Source organism: Anolis sagrei, chromosome 5 (genome assembly GCF_037176765.1).
Source record: "Anolis sagrei isolate rAnoSag1 chromosome 5, rAnoSag1.mat, whole genome shotgun sequence".
NCBI classification, from domain to species: domain Eukaryota; kingdom Metazoa; phylum Chordata; class Lepidosauria; order Squamata; family Dactyloidae; genus Anolis; species Anolis sagrei.
The window spans coordinates 27596454-27623858 of NC_090025.1; the positions used below are offsets into that span (position 1 = coordinate 27596454).

General features: G+C 39.6%; 1 protein-coding gene across 2 annotated transcripts in view; it reads left to right on the forward strand.

The window, feature by feature from the left end:
- Nucleotides 1–27405, forward strand: part of NFKB1 (nuclear factor kappa B subunit 1) — a 75239-nt gene that overhangs the window by 35680 nt on the left and 12154 nt on the right. For both annotated transcript variants that reach the window (XM_060779159.2, XM_060779160.2), the window contains exons 7-16: nucleotides 2340–2503; nucleotides 3238–3396; nucleotides 4886–4990; nucleotides 7336–7427; nucleotides 8185–8323; nucleotides 16532–16675; nucleotides 18443–18532; nucleotides 20114–20290; nucleotides 20889–21030; nucleotides 26602–26716. In XM_060779159.2, coding sequence (XP_060635142.2) covers nucleotides 2340–2503; nucleotides 3238–3396; nucleotides 4886–4990; nucleotides 7336–7427; nucleotides 8185–8323; nucleotides 16532–16675; nucleotides 18443–18532; nucleotides 20114–20290; nucleotides 20889–21030; nucleotides 26602–26716 — 1327 coding nt within the window. The remainder of the gene's footprint in view (nucleotides 1–2339; nucleotides 2504–3237; nucleotides 3397–4885; nucleotides 4991–7335; nucleotides 7428–8184; nucleotides 8324–16531; nucleotides 16676–18442; nucleotides 18533–20113; nucleotides 20291–20888; nucleotides 21031–26601; nucleotides 26717–27405) is intronic.

Here is a 27405-nt window from a genome sequence, read left to right on the forward strand (position 1 = left end):
GAAGTATTCAAGTACATAATGCCCAAAGCATGTTTTTTGTCAAGTTTGAACAGAGCCATCAGGTATTAGAAGTGTAAATAGAAAGACCAGACTGCTTCTCAGATGTGCTCTGCATGGACCAAATGGAAGCAACCCGCTAAATGCACAATAGTATCTAAAGAAGCTGGCATTTCACAGTAGAATCCATTGTTTCTTTGATGTATCAAAGGAGTCTTTTGTGGTTTTTGTTTTTTGCTTGCATACCCAATTGGAGTTGGCAATTTTATCATGGCAGAGAAACAAAACATTTAGCTGCGTGCATCTGAAGCAAATGTTTGACATGGTATTAAAGATCTCAATAGAAATTTCCATAGTCTTACATGTATCCCAAGAAGAGTAGAGTTAAATGGGGAAATCTGTGTACCATTTTGCTGAAATTGTAGTAAATGTAAACAATACCTTTAATTAAATGTGTTTTGTTTGCTTTTTGACGAAAGCATGGTTTTTATTTATAGTTCTAATTCTTCTGTGAAAGTCATCTGTATTTTATTGTATTTCAGATAGAAATTTCAGGCTGAGAGTTATCCAAATGCCCAAGGCTATTCAGTCAATAATAGCATGATGCACACCTGGGAGTTAATAGTTCTTGTGTGGATGCCAAAGTATTTTGATTACACATGGGTTTTCTGATTCCTACTTCATTTCTTCTCATTTATTGGAAGCTGTTCTCAGCAGCTTTCAGGACAAACTGAAAATGTTTACTTGTGGCTTTTTGGATCCTCTTGTTCCTCCACCCTTCCTACTATTTTCCCATTTCCAAAATTTAAACTGATAGTGTGACCAGGTGCATAAAGAAGGCAGACTCTTGCACCTTCTAATATTTGAATAAGAAGCAGGAATGTCATGGAAGTTACACCTAGGGAAATTCCATTTTGTATACACCTATATAAAAAGTCCTAACCTGTTTTGCATCTGCCCCTACAGTATGATGGCCTCCAGATATTTGGGCTACAGTTCCCCATTAGGCCCAGCTTGCATGGTCAGAGATTAGGAAATTATAGGAGTTGTAGTCCAAAAAATGTGGAAGGCATTGTTTTCCCTATGTTGGAGCTAATGTGTCTGCTGAATTAGTCTTCTCAATCCTGGATCAAGTTAACTGGCAGTGCTTGCTCTAGCAATGTTCACAACAGTATGAAGTTGACATAAAGATTAGGAATACTGGGCTAATTAAAGTCTATGTCCCAACTGTAAAGCAACAGAGACAATACTAAATCTTAGTTAAGCTACTTCCCTTTTGAAATATATTGTTCAAATAACATGCACATGGCACTGATTCCAGGACTGGGTCAGGTTTCAATTAAGCACCAGTTTGATGTCTTTTGCTCCAATTTTTGGAGCATATATGTCAGTCTTGAAAAGAATGGTGAGACAGAAGCTGCTTTTAAGATGTGAAAGGCTCTTGCTTTTGATGTTAAGACCCAACTTGCCAGGAGCTTGAGTGCTAATTTCAGATTTCTTCTGTGAAGATTTGGCTTCTAATCTTGAAAGATTTGTCATATTTCCTGCTATGTATCTGCGTGTTACCACCACTCAAAGATTCTGAAATAATAGATTTGTCCTATAGGAGCCAATAATGGTTTTGTACTCTTTCTTATTTTCATTGGTAATGAAGGGTTTGAAACAAAATAGATATTCTTTGCCATTTATTTATTCACATTTATAAGGCCATTATTCCTGTAGAGAAGTGTATACATGCTTCCCTCCCACATTTTATTATCTTATCATAACAGTCATGTGAAGTATATTGGCTGGAAGATAGTGGCTAGGCCCAAGATCGGCCAGTAGTCTTTACCACTAAAATGGACATTTGAATCTAGATCTTTTGGGTTTTTTGGAAGGTTGAATCTCTACAGAACTCGAGACAGCTAAAGTGCAGCCAGCAGATCAGGCTGCCATTTCTCTGCAGCGGAATTAAATGGCCAACTGGGCTTTCTGTTGTTCCAAAAAGGGGGCTCCTTGGCTTTGGAGGGCATTCATGCCATCCGTCCAGTTCAGGAGCATGGCCCGTGTCTGTGTTCATGTCTGACCACTACAGAACTCTGATGTATGACAGTAATCTCAAGACTGAATGTATCCTGGCAGTTGCATTTTAACAATCCCATTGCCCTTGTAATTTGAGGCTAGGAGATCAGTTGTTCTCAACCTGTTGGTCCCTGGGTGTTTTGGCCTAAACCAGCTGTTAGGATTTCTGGGAGTTGAAGGCCAAAACATCTGAGGACCCACAAGTTGAGAACCACTGCTCTAGAACATGAAACATAGAATAGAACCTCTAAAAATAATTAACCTATGCTTTTGTGTAGGTTTCCAAATCTTGGAATACTACATGTTACAAAGAAGAGAGTCTTAGATACGCTGGAAACACGCATGATAGATGCCTGTAAAAGGGGATATAATCCAGGACTTCTAGTACACCCTGATCTAAACTATATACAAGCAGAAAGCGGAGGGGAGAGACAGCTAACAGGTGAGTAAAGGTGTTCACATATATATAAAATAGCTTTATAAACTAAAAATCTTCTTGTTTCTATCACCTCTGTTTTCTGTGCTATGTAAGATGTCCCCTCTCCACTTTATATATTTACTCCTGTTCATAGTATTTCTTGAACAAGACATTTTATTTTCTTGAAGGAGAGGAAGTTTCTGAAGCAGTTGCTAACATAAAGTAGAGTAAAACAGAAAATAAAGCTTATTTCTATGTTAGAGCTGCAGACATTATTGTCCAGTTTACAAATGTCTCACAGTCTTGATCACCAGGTATATATTTATTAATTTGTTCAACCTGCTTTTTATTTATTTGTTTGGTTGGTTTAGGGAAGTTGGGGAGGAATGCTTATTTGTTTTGCCAAAGGCTCTTTTTAGCAAGTAAAATCATTTCAAATTGAGTGGAACATCCATAGATGTCCCTGTATTTCTTGGAGAGAAAACAGCTAATGTTTGTGATTTTGAGCACAGAAATGGGTTGCCAGGTAAATGCAGCTCCTTTACCTAGTGAAAGAAAATGGTATGAGGAAGTTCACAGTCATTTCATGTAACATGTACTTTACAAAAAGCTTTTCATTTGTCCGCTGAAATGGCTGGAACCCATCTTAATTCAACTTCTTTCTCTACCTCTGTCAGACACATGTGTTACTACTACCTTATGCCTCCATTACAGACACGCAGCCATAATCATTCAACTTCCTTTTTCATTGGTTACAGACCGAGAACGGGAAATCATTCATCAGGCAGCACTTCATCAGACAAAAGAAATGGACCTTAGTGTTGTGCGGCTCATGTTCACAGCATTCCTTCCTGACAGCACTGGCAGTTTTACAAGAAGACTTCAACCTGTCTTATCTGATCCTATATATGATAGCAGTGAGTGTTATCGCCTCTTCATTCTGTGGCTAAATCCCAGTTCACTTGTCGTTTTGTTTTGTGTTTCATCGTTAAAGTTGGATATAAAGGCAGATCTTCTTGTAACTTTTTTTAAGTAGAGTATCATTTAATGTCAAATGAACATAATGCAGAGCACATGAGTACACTTTGCAGTGAGCAGATGAGAGCTTAGTGCCGCACTATGTGATTTACTTTCTTTACTCTCCCTACGACTGTAAGCATACAGAACCCACTTGTAATTAGAGTCACTGTACACGAGTATTTCTTCGGCATTCCTACCTTAAAGGATTTACAAAAGCAAACAAACTCCAGGACTACCAATGGAGATATTTTTGGTACTTATCAAAAAGGAGGAGTAAAGGTTTCCCTGACATTAAGTCTAGTCATGTCCAACTCTGGAGGATGGTACTCATCTCCGTTTCTAAGCCGAAGAGCTAGCGTTGCCTGTAGACACCTCCAAGGTCATGTGGCTGGTATGACTGCATGGAGCGCTGTTACCTTCCCACAGAATTGGTACCTATTGATCTACTCACATTTGCATGTTTCCGAACTGCTAGGTTGGCAGAAGCTGGGCCTAACAGCGGGAGCTCACCCCGAATTCGAATGCTGACCTTTCAGTCAAAAAGTTCAGCAGCTCAGCGCTTTAACCTGCTGCGCTACCAGGAGGATTAGGAAGGTGATCTCCAGAAAGGGAGAGATTTTAAGCTTCTTCTATCAGTGCACAGTGATTCAGGGGCATATATTGTTACAGTGAAGAAGAAATGCAACTCTGCTCTAGACTGTGTATTTAACATAGCATGTAACTTTGGCTTTGGTGGGCTTTAAAAAAGGAGAAACTACAGAGTATAACATTACACATCCGTATGATGAATTGCTTTACAAGTGAAGTCATAATTCACTTGTAATTCCACAATCAGTAATCTGCAAGCTGCCTTACTTCCTCAGAATCCTTAGCTATTTATGTACATGTAAATTGTGCTAAATGTACAGAGTGACTTTTTTTAGACTATGAGGAGCAGATGTATATGCACCTCATGGTGGGGAGAGCAGATTTCTGCCTCCAGACCCATTTTAGACGTGAAGTAGTGTGTCAATGCAGAGAAGTATTATGTATTGTAGACTATATATTATGCAAACAAGGAAAAACTGTGCATATTGAGCACTTCACATATATTGCATTGCCATGGCTTCAGTATCTATCGGTGTAGTGTAACGACCCTAGTGGATATTTGCACTATGCTGATATCATGTAATAATCTTTGTATTATGGCTCTCACTTTGGCTGTAAAAATAATATGGAAAAGATGAGGCAGATCTCTCAGCATTTGTTGTCTGTTTATAACCATTATGTGTATTTTGATATTGAGTTTTTGTTAACTTTAAAAAACAACATTGCCAAAGGGGGAGAGGAAAAAAACTCCACTTACTAGAATAGGAATGATTTTTCCTGTTTGTTTATATCCATTAGAAGCCCCTAATGCATCCAACTTAAAAATTGTCCGGATGGATCGCACAGCAGGCTGTGTGACAGGCGGAGAAGAGATTTACCTTCTTTGTGACAAAGTTCAGAAAGGTGAGACCTTGGGAGGCTACACTTCTCATGTTTGAGCATGATTGTATAATCACTGGGTGTAAGTGTGACCTTGTGATAAGAATGTCAGATTAAGTCTGTGAAGGCTATTAAACCTAGAAACAATTAGCTAATTAATCTTGTCAAGTTATTAACCTGTTAACCTTTTCTACAGATGTGGCTTAACTCCCTGTAAATCCCATGCTGTAATTAGTTGATTTTGGAGGTAACTGCATTTTCCTGGTCACCCTTACATTCAAGATTTTAGTAAAATTATGGTAATAAAAATATGTAAAAATTATTAGGTATCAGTGTTTTTCAGCACATTCCTATTATTAATTTGAGACATTGTTCAATACCCGATATGTGTTGGTAGGTGTAATTGAAACAAAATGTCACCAATTTTGTTGTGTTTTTATTTGATATTCTAGTAAATTAGGAGTATTGTGAAACAGTGTGTTTAATCTTTGCGTCAGTTGTTTGTGACAGTATTATGTTCAGTTTTTTCTTCAGTTTTTGGAATGAATACAGTATATATCCTGGTGTTTTGCTTTGTTAGTATTGCAGTGTTAAATTAGACTGTGTGTGTGTATGTGTAGGTAGGTAAAGGTTTCCCCCTGACATTGAATTAAGCTTGGGGCAAAGATGCAAGCGGGGGGGGGGGGGGGGGGGGGAAACGGACATTTTACAAGCTACTGAAAAAGATGGATGGCAAAGCATCGTTTTGGGCAAGGGTGTGTCCTTGCCCAAATGGGACAGTTAGGTATGTTGTTCATGTACTATTGGGTCTGATTCTGGAGGGTGGTGCTCATCTCCATTTCTAAGTCAAAGAGCTGGCATTGTCTGTAGACCCCTCCAAGGTCATGTGACCAGCATGACTGCATGAAGCGCTGTTACCTTCCTGCCGAAGCAGAACCTATTGATCTGCTTACATTTGCTTGTTTTCAAACTGCTAGGTTATCAGAAGCTGAGGCTAACAGCAGGTGCTCAACCCGTTCCCCGGATTCAAACCGCCGACCTTTTGATCAGCAAGTTTAGTAGCTCAGCGGTTTAACCTGCTGTTCCATCAGTGGCTCCATACACACACACACATACACATATGCATATGCACTAATGATGTTTCCTCACATGTGGCGAAAAAGCAGCCTGCGCATGCTGCAAAAAATAATAATAATCAAAGCTTATTTTCTATTATTGGACTAAAGTTGATAAAAGAGAGACAGGTTTTGTTTTGACATTTTGTGATCAACTTTCTTGAAGTCTGAAAATGTCATTCCTGATCCAGGAAAGGGAAGTGAAAATTATGTATTAATTGCTTGAAAAAAACATCAGAGTACACGGAAACCCCAAAGTAGGGGTTTCCCTTAGCTTAAGTATGGTTTCCCCTTATGATCTCATTTATTAAAATTTCTCAGTCACTGATCATTTAAATATATCTTGAAACACTTAGAAACCTTTTTGGTAAAGACTTCCCAGTTAAAGGATGGGAGATGGACCATCCATCTGTTATTATTTTACAATAACATATTTTCCTTAGATTTATCTTTGTCATGATATTGTTCAGAATTTTTTCCTTATTGTACAAATGACTGTGCTGCTTGTTCAAACTAAGCACCAGTTTTCATTTTTATGGTTATTGATTTTTCTAAACCATCTTGCATCAATGTTTCCCACCGTTGCTCTGCTCTGTTAAAATTGTGGAGTAAGTGGAGGCCAACCCATTTATGTGTATATCACATGTCTTACATGTACACTAAATAGAGAAGCAATGTTATTCTAAAAAAGATAGCATTTCACTGGGAAGCTGATAAGGCATAGAATTAACTAATAATCCATTATCCCCAAAGCGCTTTATAACAGCAAAGCCTTTGCCCACATAAACGCAGGAGTAAAGTGAGTCTGTATGAGAAAAGAAACCACAATTTAATTACAATTAAATATAACGTAACAGTTGGTTGAGTGAGTACAGAAAAGCAGATCAAGTCATCAAGATCTGACGTGAATGGACAAACCTGTTTCTACCATAGAATGTGGACATAAATGTGTCTTGGCACCAGATCTTTAGGACTCTCAATATGGATCAGAATACAAAATCATTTTTTCTAGCTAATTTTAAGGTAAAAGTCCAAGGAAGCATAATTGAAACCTCCAGAGAATAAAATCATACAGTTAGAAGAGACCACAAGGGCCATCAGTTCAATCCAGAAGTAGAAAAAATGATATACAATGGCAGTTGAGTGAGACACACATTTAACTTTTCAATCGAGACTGGAAATGCCTATCTGACACAGTCATGCAAAGGATTAACTTAAATCATAACTGGTTGTAAACTTGTATTATCAATACAGATGATATTCAGATCCGCTTTTATGAAGAAGATGAAAACGGTGGTGTCTGGGAAGGGTTTGGAGACTTTTCACCTACTGATGTACATAGACAGGTAGGCTCAGTTTTCAAGCTGTATTAATAATGCCGCGTGCAAATAATATCAACTTTGGTTATTGTGTAACCATGTTTGTAATCTGAGAGTAGAGTCTCACTTATCCAACAAAAATGGGCCAGCAGAATGTTGGATAAGCAAAAATGTTGGATAATATGGAGGGATTAAGGAAAAGCCTATTAAACATCAAATTACAATATAATTTTACATATTAAGCACCAAAACATCATATTTTACAATAAATCGACAGAAAAAGCAGTTCAATACATGGTAATGTTATGTAGTAATTACTGTATTTATGAATTTAGCACCAAAACTTTGCAATGTATTGAAACAGCTGTGGATCCGGGTGGGAGCCAAACTGCGTTGGATAATACAAAATGTTGGATGAGCTAAGGTTGGATAAGCAAGACTCTATTGTAATGTATTTTTCCACTGTGTTGCCTTCAGTTTGTCTTGGGGAGATGGTTGTCTTTAGGAAAAAGGGGACAAGTGGTTTTTTTTCTTCTTTTCTGAAACAAGACTCCTTATCTTCATGTTGTGAACAGTTCTCAGGCTTTCAATGCTTGATGAGGACTATTGCAACATAAGCAATAAGTAGGAAGTTACCCTAAATGCTCAGCAAATATAATAGGCGGTGTATATTCAAAGGTACTGTTGTACTACCTTTGGGCGATGTGTTGAAGAAAAAATGTGACAAATATATAAACAAATGTCTGTTGTTATGTCTGATTGTCTGTTTCATGTTAACCTACAGTTTGCCATTGTATTCAAAACACCAAAATACAGAGATGTCAATATTACAAAACCAGCATCTGTTTTTGTCCAGTTACGGCGCAAATCGGATCTGGAGACAAGCGAACCAAAGCCTTTCCTATACTACCCTGAAATCAAAGGTAATGTATTAGCATTATTTGGTTTGTCCATGAAAAAAAATAGTTTTTTAGAATGCCACCAATATGGTGGCATTCCAAAATGTTCATGTAGTATATAATGTTCAAGTAGTATATAAGTTATACTTTACAATTTTACCCAGAAATAATAAATAGTATTCACTCTGTTCCCCCAACCAAATTGATTTATTTATAAACATCGAGTCAAGGGAGGCCTGAAATCAGCATTTTGTATGCATATAACATGTGTATATTTGTATGTAGCACTGTTCTTCATAACATGTGACCATAACTATGAAGCTTTTTCTGCTCCAGTGATGACAAATGTATTATGGAGCCATATACTTGTGCAAGAAAATTAAATCAGAATATCTTCTGCACAAAAATAAACCTCCATCATTCTTCCTGAGCCTGATGCCACCCAGATAATCATCATCATCATCTTTATTTGTATCCTACCTCCATCTCCCGAAGAGGGACTCAGGGCAGCTAACAAGGCACTGCAAGTGCAGTATAAACATCAACAGTACATGAGTGTAAAATAATATCACATAAAAGTTATAAACAACCAGTATCAACACATAAAATAAAATACACAATTTAAAAACACTTTGCATCAATGGTTTAAACTAGCTGTCATCAATACACAACTAAAGTGCCAATGTGTCAACCTAATATAGGGCCATTTCATCCTACTCGAGTCCAAAAGTTGGCTTAAAAATCCATGTTTTTAGGCTAGAATGGAAGGATTCAAGGATAGGGGCTAGTCTAATCTCTTTTGGGCGGGTATTCCAGAGCCAGGGAGCCACTACAGAGAAGGCCCTCCCTCTCATTCCCACCAACCACACTTGAGATGTGGTGGGACTGACAGAAGGGCCTCGCCTGCCAATCTCAAAGCCCGCACCGGTTCATAGAAAGAGATGCGGTCTCAAAAAAAGCTTTGTATGTAATAACTTGCACCTTGAATAGAGCCCGTAAAATTGTTGGAAGCTTTAATGGGTGCTGATCATGGTGGTGAGTATGAAGGGATTTGCAGTCCAACCAAACAAAGAGGGAAGCAACAATATGTAATGTAAAATGGTATTTGTTGATCAAAAAAGAATATTGTGATTTCTGAAAGTATAAGGAGACACCTTTGCCACTGCTTTTGTCTTTAGAAGAAAATAGAAACTGTACAGACCTGTTGTTCGATCATTTCTTCCTGATGAGAGTGGGAATACTTGGCATCGTAATGGATCTTTATTTTGCCACTTGTGAAGGAGTGTTTTATTCTTTATCTGTCAGCCATTCATGAAGACAATGTGTGTTGGAGCATGTTTCCCTTGTATAAAGCACCTATAAAACGTTCATGCCAAGCTGCTTTCAATTATGACATGGTTGTCTATCTCCTCTGTTAGTACTGGCTTTCACAAAGTGGTGTGAAGCAATCCTTCTCAAGCTGTTTGATTTGGCGGCAAGGCCTGGTATCATATTTCTGTCATATTAATATTGTATTAGAATAGTTTTTGAAAATGTGCCATGGATTTTCACTGGTTCATGAACCATCACTTTGCATAGCATTGAAACACAGGTGCTAATTGGCCTACTCCAGTCGATAGAAATTAATGTTAGGACTTGTGTTGATTTATGTACAGCTATTTTTGGTGATAAACAAGTATTATAGTCTAATATGTACCAAAGCTTTCCTGACTGCTTTGTTTTGTTGGTAGTTGACAGTGTGGTGTAGTGCTTTGAGTGTTGGACTATGACTTTGGAGACCAGTGTTTGAATCCTCACTCAGTTATGGAAACCAGCTGGCTAACCTTGGACAAGTCAAACCTTTTAGCCCCAGATGAACAAATCTTGCCAAGAAAACTGGGTGATAGATTCACCTTATGGGTGTCATAACTAAGAAAGAACTTGAAGGCATATAACAAGTTGTAAACCATTACATCTTAAGGGTATCAGCTTAGGGAATGCTAATTCAGTAGACAATAGACCACAAATGATTTTTTTCTGGAGAGTTTGAAAACTTTATCTGGTTCAGTAGGGTGCACTTAGATTGCTGATCAGATCTAGTTTTAGAGAGCAACTATCTCCTATTTCCTGGCTACCAGTCTGTTTCTGGTTGCACATCATAATGCTCGTTATGACCAAAAGAACCCCAGATGGCTTAGAATACATGAAGGATCACTTCCTCCTGTATGAAATGTCCAAATATTGAGATCTGTTGTAGAGTCGCTTATGGTTCAACATGAAATGGTGGAAAGGGACGTTTGAAACATGTATTTCCATCACTGATGATCACCAAAACAGTCTTGTAAAGTTTGCACATTCATTCTTCTCATATAGTTTGAACTATCCATGATAGACTTTTTTTAAAATGCACATGTTGCTTTTTATTAGCTTCTTGTGTGATCTATGATAAATGATGGCGGTTATGCCAATGTAATCAGCTTTAAGTACTATGGTAGAAAAGTGCAGTGATTACAATAAATAGTAATGTTTAATTAGTCAGTTTAATGTATTCCCAAGACATAGGATTGTTTCTATTAAACTGCATAGGAGTATTCCTGCATGCTGTTTGGAAATGTGCTAGACAGAAGTGCCCTTAGATTGGCAGTAGCCTGGCATTTCAGCCTATGTGACATCCATTAGCAACATCACTACCAATCTTGAGACATGTATGTTTGAAATGCATCTAACCTGCTGTAAACATTTTACAAGATTGCAAGTTTTGGCATCGGACAAGCACTAGCACGCAGATTAGACAGACAAATAAGGGAACAATCAAGTTCAGTGTTAGATAACTTATCTTAATTGACAGGAAGTGATGTGTTACTAGGGAATTTCCAGATTTAGCATGAAATTGATGAACTCTGCACAGTTCTTCTCTTAGGACTCAGAAAACTTGGTGGTGTATGTTTGAACTTTATAGAAACTTTCAAAAACTCCCTTGACACCTCCAGATTTATCCTGGTGCTGGCTGTGCGTATTATCAGGGGAAATGCCCAGATGATAGAAAATGCTCTAGCTTTTATTTGTTTGCTATAAATATACATGAAGTATTCTGTGAAATTTTAAAATAGTTTTTAATAATTGGGTATTGTCTAAGACTGGAGACATATTTCTTCTTAATATGTGGGCATATTTGGAATACACCCAAATATAGATATACGTTTGTAAATTCAGTAGTTGTGAATTGAATGTGCGTGCAGTTTATCTAGCATGGAGAAATTTTAAGAAAACAGACTGCGGTCTAGTCTTAAAATACTTTCCACATTTTGCATCTAGCTATTGAACAGTTAAGACTGTTATGACAGATCAGTTTGCTCTGACTGGCACTGGTCTCAGGCAGAGGTCAATCACATCTGCTGCAAAGGTGACCCTGTAGACCAGGGTCCTCAAACTAAGGCCCGGGGGCCGGATACGGCACACCAATGTCATTTACCCGGCCCTTGCTCAGGGTCAACCTAAGTCGGAAATGACTTGAAAGCACACAACAATCCTATCTCATCAGCCAAAAGCAGGTCCACACTTCCCATTGAAATAGTAATAAGTTTATATTTGGTAAAATTGTTCTTCATTTTAATTATTGTATTGTTTTTAAGTGTTTTTTGCACTACAAATAAGATATATGCAGTGTGCATAGGAATTCATTCATGTTTTTTTTTTCAAATTATAATCCGGCCTCCAACAGTTTGAGGGACTGTGACCTGGCCCTCTGTTTAAAGTGTGAGGACCCCTGCTGTAGACAGACAGCAGGACTAGATACTGCAAGGCACAGATCATGAATAAGTTTATAGATTATCTGAATTTATTTTTAAAAGCCCAGCATGTCTTGCCCTATACATAAACTGACTGGTCTTCTTTAGGGACATTAATTAGATCAAGACATTTTTGGAATTACAGATTTTTCTGTCTTTAATAGGTGAACTAATTCACAGTAAATGTAATTCAGGCTTTTTAAGAATAAATTCAGACCATCAACAAATGCACCTCCTTTTTCGCTAACTCCCACCAAACCCAGGCCACATGGCCAATTGTGAGGGATGATAGGAAGGTCTCTAGTTGACTGTACTAGAGGTCCAAAGCGAAGCATCTGATGACTTCTTCATTCAAAATACATGCTGTACCACTCAGCTACATGGTTTTTCTTTCAAATTACATTCTGTCAACAATATGATAGTAATAACATTGTAGCCCCCCTCCCTCCCTCAATGGCGCAGCAGTTTAAACCACTGTGCTACTGAACTTGCTGGTCGAAGGGTTGGCAATTCGAATCTGGGGAGCGGGGTGAGCTCTCGCTGTTAAGCCCAGTGTCTGTCAACCTAGCAGTTCGAAAACATGCAAATGTGAGTAGATGAATAGGTACTGCCTTTTTGGGAAGGTAACGCTGCTCCATGCAGTCATGCTAGCCACATAACCTTGGAGGTGTCTATGGGCAACGCCGACTATTTGGCTTAGAAATAGAGATGAGCATCACCCCCCGACAAACACAACTAGACTTAATGTCAGGAGAAACCTTTACTTTTTTAATAACATTGTAAGATGCATAGGAAGGTTAGTACATGTCATACCATCACATCAGTTTCAGCCTTTTTGCACCCTTGTAGTTCAAAGTCATGCCTGTCTCTTTGTCTGTTGCTGCTTCCTGTTTTTCTCACCTTTTCAGAACTGATTCCTCTAGGCTCTTTTTCCCCCCTTAGGTTCCCTAGACCTATGCCCTTGCCAGTCCTTTTCCAAACTTTGTTTATGGCTAGGCTACTGCTTTCTTGTCCTCTGTCTTCTTATTTTGCAGCCTGCCTGGCTTGTTAGCTTCTCAGGCCCAACAATATTATTTACTTTTAGGAAGATGTAAGGTGTCTTGAAAGGGCAGCAAATCTGATTTGTTAGTTCTTTGGTTTATTTGTTTACAGAGAGAAATTGGGAGATGTTTTTCTGAGACCTTTTAGCTCATATGCTGACATTGGCTGCCTTTAGGTACTGAATTGGAATGAAAGAGGTCATTTGCTGCTCTGCCTCATCGAAGAAAATACATTAAGCTGGTCTTGCAGGCTTCTGTTGTACAATCAAAGCAAAAATCCCTCAGTTTAAAGTCTCCATCCACCGTTATGACATTAGCACAGAACAACTTCGCCAATCCTCTTGTCTTGCAATTTAGATTGAAATAGACTTTAGACATATTAAAAAGAAGCAAGTATGTATGAAGCCCACCTTAAGTCACGAAGTCTGCCTCATCTTCCATTCACCTTAGTTACCTGGGCTTAGAAAGATGAGAATAGGAAAATCAGGCATCAGCTGTGCACATAACAGATAGAGGCAACATTTGATATGTAACTTGAGACCAATGTACTGCCCTGAAAACCAAATACGTAGGGGTCACTCTGTTATAAGCATGGCTGGCGCTCGTTATTCTCATCCACACTGGAACAAAAAATAGGACATTTGGGGCATCCTTTATTGTCCCTATGTGCAAGAGGATTTTCAGTGCCCAGATATAAGATGCTTTATCCGAAACAGGACAGCTAAGAACACAAGTCATATTTCATCTTCTTTTCTGAATATTTTAAACACCTTGTATATTTTATAACTTGTAAAGGAGCAGTGTGAACTGAGAAGTGCTCCCCCCCCCCCCCAAATCAGCCTGTTTTATTTTGTGGATGCATTAACTTTTGAATTTGGTTGTTGTTGTTATGTGCATTTATACCCTACTTTAAGAGTCCCTGGTGGCGCAGTGGGTTAAACTGCTGAGCTGCTAAACTTGTTGACCAAAAGGTCGCAGGTTTGAATCTGGGGAGCAGCGTGAGCTCCCGTTGTCAGCCCCAGCTTCTGCCAACCACTTCTGCCAGTTCGAAAACATGCAAATGTGAGTAGATAGATAGGTATCACTCAGGCAGGAAGGTAACACCGCTCGATGCAGTCATGCTGGCCACATGACCTTGGAGATGTCTACGGACAATGTTGGCTCTTCAGCTTAGAATTGGAGATGAGCACCAACCCCCAGAGTCAGACACGTCTGGACTTAATGTCAGGGGAAAACCTTTACCTTTACTATACCCTACTTTCTCTCTCTACAAGGGAGACTACCAGTGTATAAGATACTGCCAAATATACCTTGTGAATTCCTCATATCTTAGAGTAATTCCAAGTAAGTTACGGTTCTTGTTTGTCTGTTACTAATTGGAAACTCCCAAGTAAGTGAAAGGGAGTGGCGAGGGCGTGTACCGGGGGCTTCAATAAATAGCACTGTGTTCAGCCCAATCATTCCTCCTATGTTCCTGTGCAGCCTTAATATCTTGTTTGATTTTTGAATAACCTTTTATGTAATGGTTATAAATGGTCTGGACAAGGGCTAGTAAGTTGAAGGTAAATACAGACAAAGCAGACGTACTCATGGTCAGTTGGAAGGCAGATCAGGGTGTGAGATTACAGCCTGGGGTGCTTCTGGAGTCATCACCGACCGTGGAACACCAGGTGTCAGCCAAGGCCAGGAGAGCTTTAGCACAACTAAATCTTGTGCGCCAGCTACGCCCATACCTTGAGATGCCAAGTAACGCCTTGGTTACTTCCCGTCTGGACTACTGCAATGCTCTCTACATGAGGTTGTCTCTGAAGGTAGTTCGAAAGCTGCTATTAGTTCAGAGATTGGCAGCCAGGTTACTAACTGGACGACGGTACAGGGAGAGATCCACTACAATTTTATGGCAGCTCCACTGGCTACCAGTCCGCTTCCAGGCTAAATACAAAGTGCTGGTTATTACCTATAAAGCTCTAAACGGTTTGGGCCCAAACTATTTGAAAAACTGCATCTTTGCTTACAAACCAGTATGAGCACTGCAGTCAGTGGAGCAGGCCTTGTTCTTGGGTCCACCCCCATCTCAAGCGAGAGAGAGGATCTTCTCCGTGGCCACTCCCTGCCTTTGGAACTCCCTCCCTAAAGAATTAAAAATGCCCCCCTTCTCTCCTTTAAAAGCTTTTAAAGATCTACCTGTGCAGTCTATCTTATGGAGAGAAGGAGGTTTACACACATCCTCGCCTAGACATCAGATACTTACCTCAGTCCACTATTGTGATATATTTTATTAGGCTTTCAATGTATTAATGGCTTGTGTTTTAACGTGTTTGAACCTTGGTGTTATATTATGTGTATTTAGTTTATCCTTGGTTAGGTTCTGTTGTTTATAAGTTATATTTAGTTTATTTTATTTCATGTTTCGTCTTGATTGTTGTTTATTTGTTCCTAGCATTGAATGCTTGCCATTTTCCTTATACTTTGGAAACTGCCCTGAGTCCCTCCGGGGAGAGTGGGTGGGGTATAAATAAAGTATTATTATTAAAGAAGCTATTTTTTTAAAAAAAAATTATAAGGTGTGCAATATTTATTTTGTCTTTCTTTGGCCCTGATCTTATCCATGTTTTATTGGAGACTTTTTTAAAAAAGGCACGTTGGACAACAAGACAGGAAATCTCCAGTTGTACAAGAAACAAGTTAATCTCAATGTGTTTTGAGAGAGCTGGCATGGTATAGTTTTTGAGTTTTGGACTCAGTAGACCAGGGTTTGAATCCCCTGGTGTTTGGGACTCCAACTCCCAGAAGCCCCAGGCATCTTGTCCATTGGTCAGAAATGCTGTGACCTGCTGTCAAAAACACCTGGAGGGTCACAGGTTGTGTATCACTGCACTAGGTAATCCTGGCAAGTCACAACCTCATAGGAAGGCAAATACAAGCCCCTCTGAACAAATCTTGTGTGAAAACCCCGTCAAGGGTTCACCTTAGGGTCACCATAGGTCAGAAACTACTTGAAGGCACACAACTACAGCAAATGTGTTTTGAACTATACCTTTTCTTACAGCCATTTTTACATGACCAACCTGGCATTTAATCACCATTTTTGCAGTTAAACAAGACTTGGTTTCAGCTTTCTTTGAATTGTCCCTGCACAGTTTGCAAGATACTGCAAGAGGGTTTATTTTTGGAAAATGTGAATTCCAAAGTTCCTCCTTGTGGTGTGAAATATTTTCCTATTGGTAAATGTAAGGAACCACGGATGTCTTCATTCACTTCAGCTAAGGATGTCTTACTGTAACAAAATCTGAGAACCTAACTTTGCAGGACATGTGATTTTCAACAACAGTTTTTGGTTCCCCATTTACCTTGAGAAAATAATGGAAACACCTTTGTTAGTTCACTTCATCCTTCTCATACTTCTCTTTGGCTCAAACATGCAGATAAAGAAGAAGTGCAAAGAAAACGACAGAAACTCATGCCTAACTTCTCTGATAGTTATGGTGGAAGTGGGGCTGGAGCTGGAGGAGGCGGAATGTATGGAGGAGGAGGAGGTGGAGGAGGAGTTGGAGGAGGTGCTGGATCAGGTAAATTGTTATAGGTCAATGAAGTAATATACTTTAGATTTGGGAAATGCTCATTATTAGGTGGAATTTGTGTAGCAGGAACCCTTATACTTAGTCAGCATGATGTGGAGGCTTCAATGTTGGATGAGGATATTGGAGCTTGAGGGTTCCACTTTGTCAATTCACATACCTTACTCAGGGAAAGCAATGGCAAACCCCTCTAAATAAATCTTGTCAAGAAAACCCAGTGATGGGTTTGCTGCATGATTGCTGTAAGTCAGAAATACATTGAAGACAAACAACAGCAGGTCCTATATTATGATCACAGAACCTGTGGCCCACCAGATTTAGTACTGTGCTTCCAGACATCCCCATCTAGTTTATATCATGGTGAGAAGTGATCTGAATAGCCAGGATCTTTTACATAAATAATCAAATATACATTATTCAACTGGAGTTAAAATAGCTGGAAGAAACATTAAAAACCTTAGATATGCAGATGATACCACTTGGATGGCTGAAAGCGAGGAGGAGCTGAGAAGCCTTCTAACCAAGGTGAAAGAAGAAAGTGCAAAAGCTGGGTTGCAGTTAACCATAAAAAAGCCAAGATTATGGCAACCAGACTGATTGATAACTGGCAAATAGAGGGAGAAAACGTGGAGGCAATGATACACTTTGTATTTCTAGGCATGAAGATTACTGCAGACGCAGACTGCAGCCAGGAAATCAGAAGAGGTTTCCTTCTTGAGAGGAGAGCAATGACCAATCTCGATAAAATAGTGAAGAGTAGAGACATCACACTGGCAATGAAGATCCACATAGTTAAAGCAATGGTATTTCCCGTAGTAACCTATGGATGCAAGAACTGGACCATAAGGATGGCTGAGTGAAGGAAGATAGATGCTTTTGAATTGTGGTGTTGGAGGAAAATTCTGAGAGTGCCTTGGATTGCAAGAAGATCAAACCAGTCCATACTCCAGGAAAGAATGCCTGACTGCTCACTGGAGGGAAGGATATTACAGGCAAAGATGAAGTACTTTGGCCACATAATGAGAAGACAGGAAAGCTTGGAGAAGATACTGGGGAAAATGGACGGAAAAAGGAAGCGGGGTCGACTAAGGGCAAGATGGATGGATGTTATCCTTGAAGTAATTGGCTTGACCTGAACAAGCTGAGGGTGGCGACAGCCAACATGAAGCTCTGGCATTGGCTGGTCCACAAGGTCACGAAGCGTTGGAAATGACTGAATGAATCAACAACATTATTAAAATAATCAGCTATCTGGGGTCAGACTATTGTGTCATGTGCAATGCAAAGACCTCCTGGCATTACCAAGTAGTTTTGAAGAGATAAATACATTGCATTCTACCCTTTATGTAATCCTTGACATTGAGGGCTAGATCACCCAATATTAAGATCCGAGGAAAGTCACTGCCTTCATCAGAAGATTAATCGAGTGTAGTCAGTGTTTGTTCTGTCTGAGGAGGGAGAAGACAAGGATGCACCACAGGTTTAGCAGCTGCAGATATATGTTTAACTTGGATCAGCTGCAGGAGAAATTGTGATAAAATCAGGAATGGATTTGCTCTCCCCATTGCAGTGGCTAAATCCGATACCACTGATATTCCCATGTGTCATGAAATATAATAATGTAGCCAAGTCACTGCCCTTAAGACTATATCAAAGTCTGCCAATTAATCTTGAACTTTTAATTGAATACTTTATTTTTCATCTAAGGAGATATGATTGATAACCCACCAACTGTTTTTTTTTTGTTTGTTTTTTAAGGATACGGGTACTCACCATATGGCTTTTCTGGCTATGGAGCAATGCACTTTCATTCCAGCACAAACAAGACTGGCGCAGGGATGAAGCATGGTACAGTATTATTTATTTTTATCCCCCACCAATCCTAATCAACTGCTGCATTTGTTGTATTTACTTTTCAAAACCGAAACATCTTCATAACAAGTGTATGACTTCATTGTCTGAGCAATTACTTACTTAATTAACTACTTATTACAGCTCTTTGCAAGGAAAAGAAGCGACAGGCTTCTACTGCAATGGTCCACAGTCTTAAAAATAGATGCAAGGGAAAGAACAGGAAAGGGATAGTAAATAGAAAGATGTGTAAAGGTATTTGGATAGGACTACAGTTGCAGTTGAGCAGAACCATCACTTTTCCTCTCTGTTACCCTCCTTCCCAGTGAACTTCCCCTTTTATGACTCAGTGAGGCTAAGAAACTGAATAATACACATTGAAGTGTACATTGAGGAAAAGGGTGAGTGACATCACACAGTGAAAGAAGGATTAATCCTTTGCTTCCCTGCTGCCATCCAACCCATTCCCAAGGGTTGCCACTGAGAACATTTTTCTTAAGCCTAACTCTTGGGAAGTAGATGCCAGATCCAGAAGCATAGTGATCCGTGGGCCAGGTGCGTGAAAGGGTTCTAGGACAGGGAGGGGCATTGTCTGTTGCGTGAATTTCCAAGGTGTGAGAAGCTTTGCTCACTCCTTTCTGCAACTATTTCAATTCTTCCGCAATGGAGTGTAGGTTGGAGCTTTTGCAAAGATATATACTATAATGTTATAATGCTGGGATTATATCATCAATTCAGTGCGTCAACTACATTGGTAAATTTATAACAGCTCTATTCTAGTCAGGACTAACAATCGAATTCTGGCTTATTGAGAATCATAGAATCATTGAGTTGGAAGAGACCTCATAGGCCATCCAGTCCAATCCCCTGCCAAGAAGCAGGAAAATTGCACTCAAAGCACCCCCAGCAGATGACAGATTTATTTACAGTTAGCCCTCCATATTCACTGGCATTAATAGTAAACTTAATAATAAACTTTATTTATACCCCGCCACCATCTCCCCAATGGGGACTTGGGGCAGCTAACATGAGGCCAAGCCCTTTAAAATACAATACAACACAATAAAATACAGAATACAAGAAACAAAATGCACCAGAAGATAAAAGGCACAACAGAAAAGCCAGGTTTTCAGGTTTTTCTTGAAGTCTGCTAAGGAGGGGGCTTGCCTTATTTCACCAGGTAGTGAGTTCCAAAGATGAGGAGCCACAGTGGAGAAGGCTTTCTCTCTCGTTCCCACAAGTCTGGCCTGTGATAAAGGAAGAGGCGAGAGGAGAGCACAGCACCCCAGTGAAAGTGAAAACCCGCAAATAAAAAATTAGCAATTTCTTTACCTGATAGAACACCACTCTAGGAATCTCTAGGTCTTCCGGCACAACTCTATGGTCAGCCTTAGCTGGAAATTGATCATAGAATTACACTGGAGGAACTAGACATTCATCAAGAGAACTTTTTGATCAAAGCTGTGAATAATCAAATCTGCAAAAGTCAAAACTGCAAATGTAGAGGGATAATCATAGTAGTAAAACTTGAGCAGTATGGAAAAAAAAGTTAATGCTACTTATTTATGTCTTGTTAAGGTTTCTCAAATGATATGCCTAAAAAAGATGCTGGAGGTTGCTGCAACAGAAAACATAGTGTAAAATTCAAAGAGAAAGCTGAAGTTGAAGAGGAGAGCAAACCTAATGTTGGCACAGTTCCTGACACAGAGGGAACCACTTCAACATGTGCTGCTACAGCAGACACTTATCTTCAAGGTAATTGGTGGAGTCCTTCTTATCCCTAGGAAGAACAAACTTGAATTAGGAGGGTTGGGCAGTGCATGCAGCATTCCGTTTCAGATCTGATTAGTCTTGGACATGCATGAAATTCAGGCACCTTCTAATGCATTATTTATAGACTGTAGAGCCATCTATGCCACATACTGTGTTTTTGTAATATTACTTTTGAAGGTTTTATACATAAAATCAAGAATAAGTAGAGAATCAAGAATCTTCTGTAGAAATGCCACTACCTATTTGAAATGAGAATTAACAGCCCTTGTATTCTTTGGCTTATATTAAAATATGAGGTCTTTACACAGCCCAGTTGAGAACTAAGGGTTCTCAGCAGCTGCAAAATTAACAGCCAGCATTGACTGTTGCACGAAGGCAAAGAAACTGCTCCAAAGAGGCAGCCCTATTTCTGCAAAGTCTTCCATCAGATTGCAGCCTCCAGTCCCAGCTGCTCAGGAAGATTTCGGTCTTAATGTATAGTATATCTTAATGTAGAGTAGTCGCAATGACTATCTCACAGCCTGATTGCATCTGCTTATCTGTACATTGTTCATGAGGTGGCCATCCTTTCTTCCCGCAGATGCTTTGTTTTTGGAGAAGGCCATGGAGCTTGCTAAGCACCATGCCAATGCCCTTTTTGATTACGCCATCACAGGGGATGTGAAGAGGCTCCTGGCTGTGCAGCGCCACCTGACTACTGCCCAGGATGAAAATGGTGACAAGTAAGTCTGCAATGTCTGAAACCTGGGATCTCGTGGTTGTTGTTGTTCTTGTGCATCTTCAAGTCATTTTTCACTTCTGGCAAACCCTGGCTTTCTTTGGCAACATTTCTTCAGAAGGATTTTTCTATTGAGAGAACGTAACTTGTCCAAGGTTGTCCAGTGGGGCAAGCAGGGGCCTCCAGAGTCCAGCAGTTGAAGCACAGCACCATGTTAACTTAATGGAAGTATTTCTGTATTCATTTATTCAAAATAATTTATATCCTGCTCTTTTCCTGCCATGGGTACCAAGGCGGCTTACAAAATATATTAAAACACAGTAGATCTAAAACACAGTAGATCACACCAGTGGACCCCTTGGTGGCATAGCAGGTTTAACCACTGAGCTGCTGAATTTGCTGACTGAAAGGTTGGCGTTTTGAATCCGGGGATCGGGATGAGCTCCCACTCTTAGGCTCAGCTTCTGTCTATCTAGCAGTTTGAAAATATGCAAATGTGAGTAGATCAGTCGGTACCGCTTCTGTGGGAAGGTAATGGCGCTCCATGCAGTCATGCCAGCCACATGACCTTGGTAGTGTCTATGGACAACGCCGGCTCTACAGCTTAGAAATGGAAATGAGCACCACCCCCAGAGTCAAACACAACTAGATTTAATGTCAAAGGGAAACTTTTACCTTTTTAACCTATAACTATAAATTAAAATCATTTAAACCATTAAACATAAGACATAAACAACATTTAAGCATTAAGACAAAGTATTAAAAACATCCTGGTACAAGTATTAAAATCATATGATCCAAAAATCCTTAGTGCTTCAGTCTTTTTCCAGATTTCAACAGTGTTCTTGAAGCTATTATATATCAAAGAAGACAAATGCCTTTTAATATAAAAAAAATAAAGAGGGGCCAGCTGAGCCAGGGCTTGTGGATCAAACTAGTCTTCTTTGTAAAAATGTCCAAGATCCTACATCAAGGAAAAATAGCCTAACTTTACACTTACGTAGGTGCACAGACCCCTGCATTCATGAGTTGTGACACTGGCAACCGCATCTACATGTGTGACTGCATCTGTAGTGCACATCTATGCTCAGTTATACATACTGAATGACTGTACATAATGTGGAATTTATCTCACACACAAGTCCAATTCTGCAGACCTGAACTGAATCCATCCATTCTGCATTGGATAGAAATATCCAATTGCTTTTATAGGGAGAACGTAGACATGGAGGAGACACCAACAAATTTTTGGTAAATATCTTTCTTTTTTAGATATCATTCATAAATTCTTAATTCAATGCAATTTCCTTCTAAATCAACTTGCTTAGTATTGACATGTTGTTCTTGTTAACTATTTCCCCATAATAGAATAGGTCATATTCTATTCCTGAAATGATGCGAGAAGTGAAAATAACAGTTCCAAAAAAAGATGACACCCCAGTGATTCATTATAGGTGCCTCTCATTTGGAAAGAGAAAGGGGCAAAATGATTTGAGTCATCTTTGTATGTAATGGTTCAAAAAATGAAAAAAGAAAAAAAAACAAGAACAATATTCTTTTGTACCCTTTGGGATTTCTAAATTAGATCAAATTAATCCTAGACCAGCCACCCCTCCTTCATAATGACTCCTCCAGCATGCCTGAGGATTGGCCATGCTGGCTGGGGCTTCACGAGGTTTAAAGCCCCAAGTTGGTGACAACTGTCCAAATTATGTTGAAGGAAACTTTGAAACTCCTCTCCTTTGTGGTTCAAACCCTTACAATTGGTCTCAACCAGCTACTCTTTCAGATGAAACTCACTTTAACTGGAGAAGTCCCATGTTGGGAAAGGGAAGCGAACCTAAGAAAATAGTTAAAATGGTCCATATAGGTGCTGATTATGAGCTGGCACAAGCCTGAGATTTGGACTATCCTCCTCCTCAGAAGTTGAGGAAAAATCAGTCTTCAAGAAGCCTGCTAGATGTTCTGTCCAAAGACCTCCAGCTTCCTAGGTTACTCATTTACAGAAGGAAACTGATGTAGCAAAAGATTTGTTGTTTGGACCTCTCATTTGTTCCTTGCCTTGTAAGTGTCTGACACAGTGAGACTGACCACTGCTCTCTAGTGGACATAGTGAGCAATATCCCTTCCTATCACCTTGGCTTTATCCTTCCAGTCACCATTTTCTCCTTCCGTGCAGACTTGGGAAAAGGATAGGAAAGAATGTCTCCTGAAGGCACACACCTTTTCCCACTTTAGAGCGTAGCAATGGGAATTGGAGCTCTTTGGGTGATGATGCCAAGAACCATTGCATTGGTTGAAGCCCACAAGGTATTATCTTGTTTAATGCAGCAGAGAGTGGCAGGTTATGCATCATGGGCCAGAGCATGTATGATTCTTACCTTTGCAGAATCTTTTGGAAAGGTGTGACTTTTTAGAGATCATAACCTTTTGGAAAACCAGAATCCTTTGGAGAAAAATGGCATTCACAACCATTTGAAAATCATGACCTTTTGTAAAAGTATGATCTTCCAGAGAACACCAAAAACACATTCAAGTAAAATCTTCTCTACATTGGTATATAACCACATGTACTTATGCCAGGCAATTTGGTTTCCAGTTGTTAGACTGATAACTTAGTTGTCTCTGTTCTGTTAGGAACAGATATTATGCCAGTGCACAAAAACAGCAGTTTCAGAAGAGTTCTTTTTCGGTGTCTAAAATTGTATATACTCTTCTATAAAACAACTAGTTTTAAATCATGCACCCAAGAGACAAAAATGAAATAGACTTCATTAAAAAATAACATATTTGGTTTACTCGCATCCTTCATGTATTCAGCATATAGGTGCATAACTTGTCAATCCAGTTACAGATAGATTTGAAGTAGTTTGTGCAGATCACACAAGCCATCTTTCTTACAATCAACATGAGTTTGCTTTTAACAGTCTATAGTCTTATAGCGTCTCTGTCTCCTAAAATGGAGTCTGAGCTCAGACCAATCCCAGATCTAATCATGTGGTCTGTAGCCCCTCCCACAATCTCAAGAAACATAGAGTAAAGATAATGTTGCATACCAAAATATACATATACAATATAGTCAGCAAACAGAATCATATATAAAACAAATTACTAGTCGAGGCTTGAGGTTGCTATTTCCAACAGAATCTTAGCTGTGCATGTTGTGGGCACTTGTCTCATTCGCATCAGCAATGGAGAGAATCCAGCAAGCAGAACACATATTTTGGCTTGGCTAGCAAAGTCCAGCCAGGAATTGTAGATTTCCACACACTGATGGGGGAAAAAACCTAACATTTTGTGTGATTCAGACCAAAGGGAACAAAGCATTCATCTAGCCGTAAGGCATCATAATGTCTTGCAGTGTTTTACAAGTCTTCTGTTTGGGGAGAACTTTCATGTGGTTTGACCTGCTGAGGGGCCCCTATATGTAGCAGAAGGTGTGTAAGTGATCTTGGATGCACACTTGTACATGTGAGTTGTTGGGAGGTCTGTTGAGCCTCTCTGTGTTAATCCATGAGGATTCTGGGTGTGCAGACGTAGAAGACATCCACCAGTCTTCTATGGCACAACATTGCAGTAGAAAATTGACAGTGGCAAGCAGGCTGCTTTCCATGGAAATGTGTCTGCTGGTACCATGTTCATATTGAAGAACGTGATAAACTTTCAAGGGTTGGTGGAAATGAAAGTAAAGAAACATTCTGACCTGTTGGATTGAATGAAGAGGCCATGCCTGAACTTCTGACTTACGAGTTAGGTCCTATTGTCCATGAACTGCAGTTTTACTCATTCTTCGATTACAAGTATTAGGGTTAGTGAAGCTTATTTGGCTTCTACTTATCAAAGCTATCTATGCTCTCATTCCCTTGGACCCTCCACTTCTTGGCGATCTGCCCTCTTATAATTCTGCTAAAGTTGTATCCTGCTGGGCTGTCATAACCTATTTTAGGTAATCATTGAATTGAGCTTCTGTAAATTGATTTCTTACTTGTAGCTACTTGTAGCTGTCCTTGTTTGAGGAGCATCAGTTGGTACGGGGTGGCATGTTCCCTTTTTGGAAAATACACTCTGTTGGGAAATTCCCAACATGGAGATAAAACTATTAATCAACACATTATGCCTGGAGGCATGTGCTGCAGCTCCACTATGGATCTTTTTAGCAAGGTGAGCTTTAACAGAGGCCCAGGCTCCCATGTGATGTTGGCTGCATAGTTTGCCCTTCATACCAAGATTTGTTTTTCACAGAAAGCCAGAATACAACCTTTGATCCAGATTCAGTGGTGGACTTCAGGTCTCTGTTTCCCTGCATACTCAATGAATTGTCTCAGTATTAGGCAGGGAGATCTTGGATTTTGTAATCTCTTTCAGTTTACATGTCAAGCATATGTGTTTTTCCTTTTCTCATGACTCATTCTCGCTCCCTCTCAGAATCCCATGATCTTTAGTCACAGTCTGTATTCACATGAAAGAAACTGATGGTCATTCCCAGAGAAAAGAGTATTTCTTTGGACTGTTTTTAGCCAAGGTTTTGGATTTATGAAACTTGTGGGTCATATCAAGAAACAAAAGTGCATTGGAGCACCATGAGGACTGACCAATAATGATGTAAAGTTACCTAGATTACATGGAAGGCATGCAGCTGATGAAGTGGGCTTAAATCCATTGAAACCTTACACCTCAATCAATGTGTTTTTTTCTCTCCTAACATTGCTAGCTCTATAGAAATTGAGAGTCATCTTTAAAAACCACCACTCCTCTTAACATTTCCCCAACAGCAAGAGTACCCCTTTGGGCAGCTAAACTAGGAAATCCCAGTTGGATGGCTCCCCATGAGGGTCTGCCTCCAGGGGCAAGCCAAGAATGGGCAACTTGGAAGTCCCTGAACAGGCTCAGAAGTAGAGTGGGCAGATCAAAAGACAACCTGGCAAAATAGCACTACCTAGAAGAATCTTCCACCTTGTACGATTGTGGAGTAGATCAAACAACTCCGCATCTGTATGCTTGTCCACAATATCCTGCCTCATGCACAGAGGAAGAATTGTTTAAAGCTACAGACAATGTGGCCTCTGTTGCCCGTTTTTGGTCAAAAAATATTTAGCCGCTTGTGCTCCTTCTATTTTTAACAGTTTTATACTTATTTATTCAGTGCTTTTGATGCGAAATAAATAAACCATTGTGTCTTGAGCTATCTGCTGTCAGGAGCTCATTTTTTTCCTAAATGTGCCAAGGACTAGTAGGTTGGGGGTTTTTTTTACTCATTGGCTATAGTTGTTTTTTGTTTCCCTGGAAATTTGCAAGGCATAAGCAGCTAGTTGCTTGGAGGGTGACATCAGTTCACAGTCCACCCCTTTTGAGCAGTACAGTTTTAGATGACCCAGAAAGGGGAATTCTTTGGTGCATGCATATTGATATATGTTTTTTCCACAATTTTGATATAATCTGTTCAGCAGATGCTAACTATATTTCCAGTGAAACCTATTTGAAATATATTCTGAATAACTCTTGCTGTATCTGTTTATTTTAGACAACATTAAATGTATTTTTTCTTGTCTCCCCACTCTCTTTTGATTAATGACAGTGTCCTTCACCTAGCAATTATTCATCTTCAAGCAGAACTGATGAAGAATCTCCTAGAAGTAATAGCAGATCTGAATTCTGCTGATGTTCTCGATGTGAGAAATGACCTTTATCAGGTATGCAAGCCATAAGGAGAGGGTGGTGGCACCTTTGTGAGGAGAACTCCAATGACCGTGGGAAGGGGTGGTGGGTCTGTGAAATTTTGGAGAAATTCCCTTCCAATTTTGGAGGATTTTCCCATCATCCCAGTCCAGTTTGTTCAGCAACATCTCACAACTCCCTGCAAGGTTTGAGAGAAAGTATAAAATGATCTTGTGAATGTAAAGTAGATTATAAACGGTGGCATTGGGCTTACTGCACAGTGGACAATATATTGTAGTTCATTGGCTGCTTTGTCGACTGCCATTTACAGTGAGTCAAAAACTGCTCCAAGCCCTGATGGTTTGGGTAAAGAGATGTTCCAATTTGTTAGCCATAACCGACATCCATATTAATGATTTTAGTGACTCTAGAGCTGTGTTTTTCAACCTGGGAAGAGTCGCGCGGGGCTGTCAGAGGGGTCGCCAAAGACCATCAGAAAATACAGTATTTTCTGTTGGTCATGGGGTTTCTGTGTGGGAAGTTTGGCCCAATTCTATCATTGGTGAGGTTCAGAATGCTCTTTGATTGTAGGTGAACTATAAATCCCAGAAACTGCAACTTCCAAATGTAAAAGTCTATTTTCCCCAAACTCCACCAGTGTTCACATTTGGGTATATTGAGTATTTGTGCCAAGTTTGGTCCAGATCCAAACATTGTTTGGTTC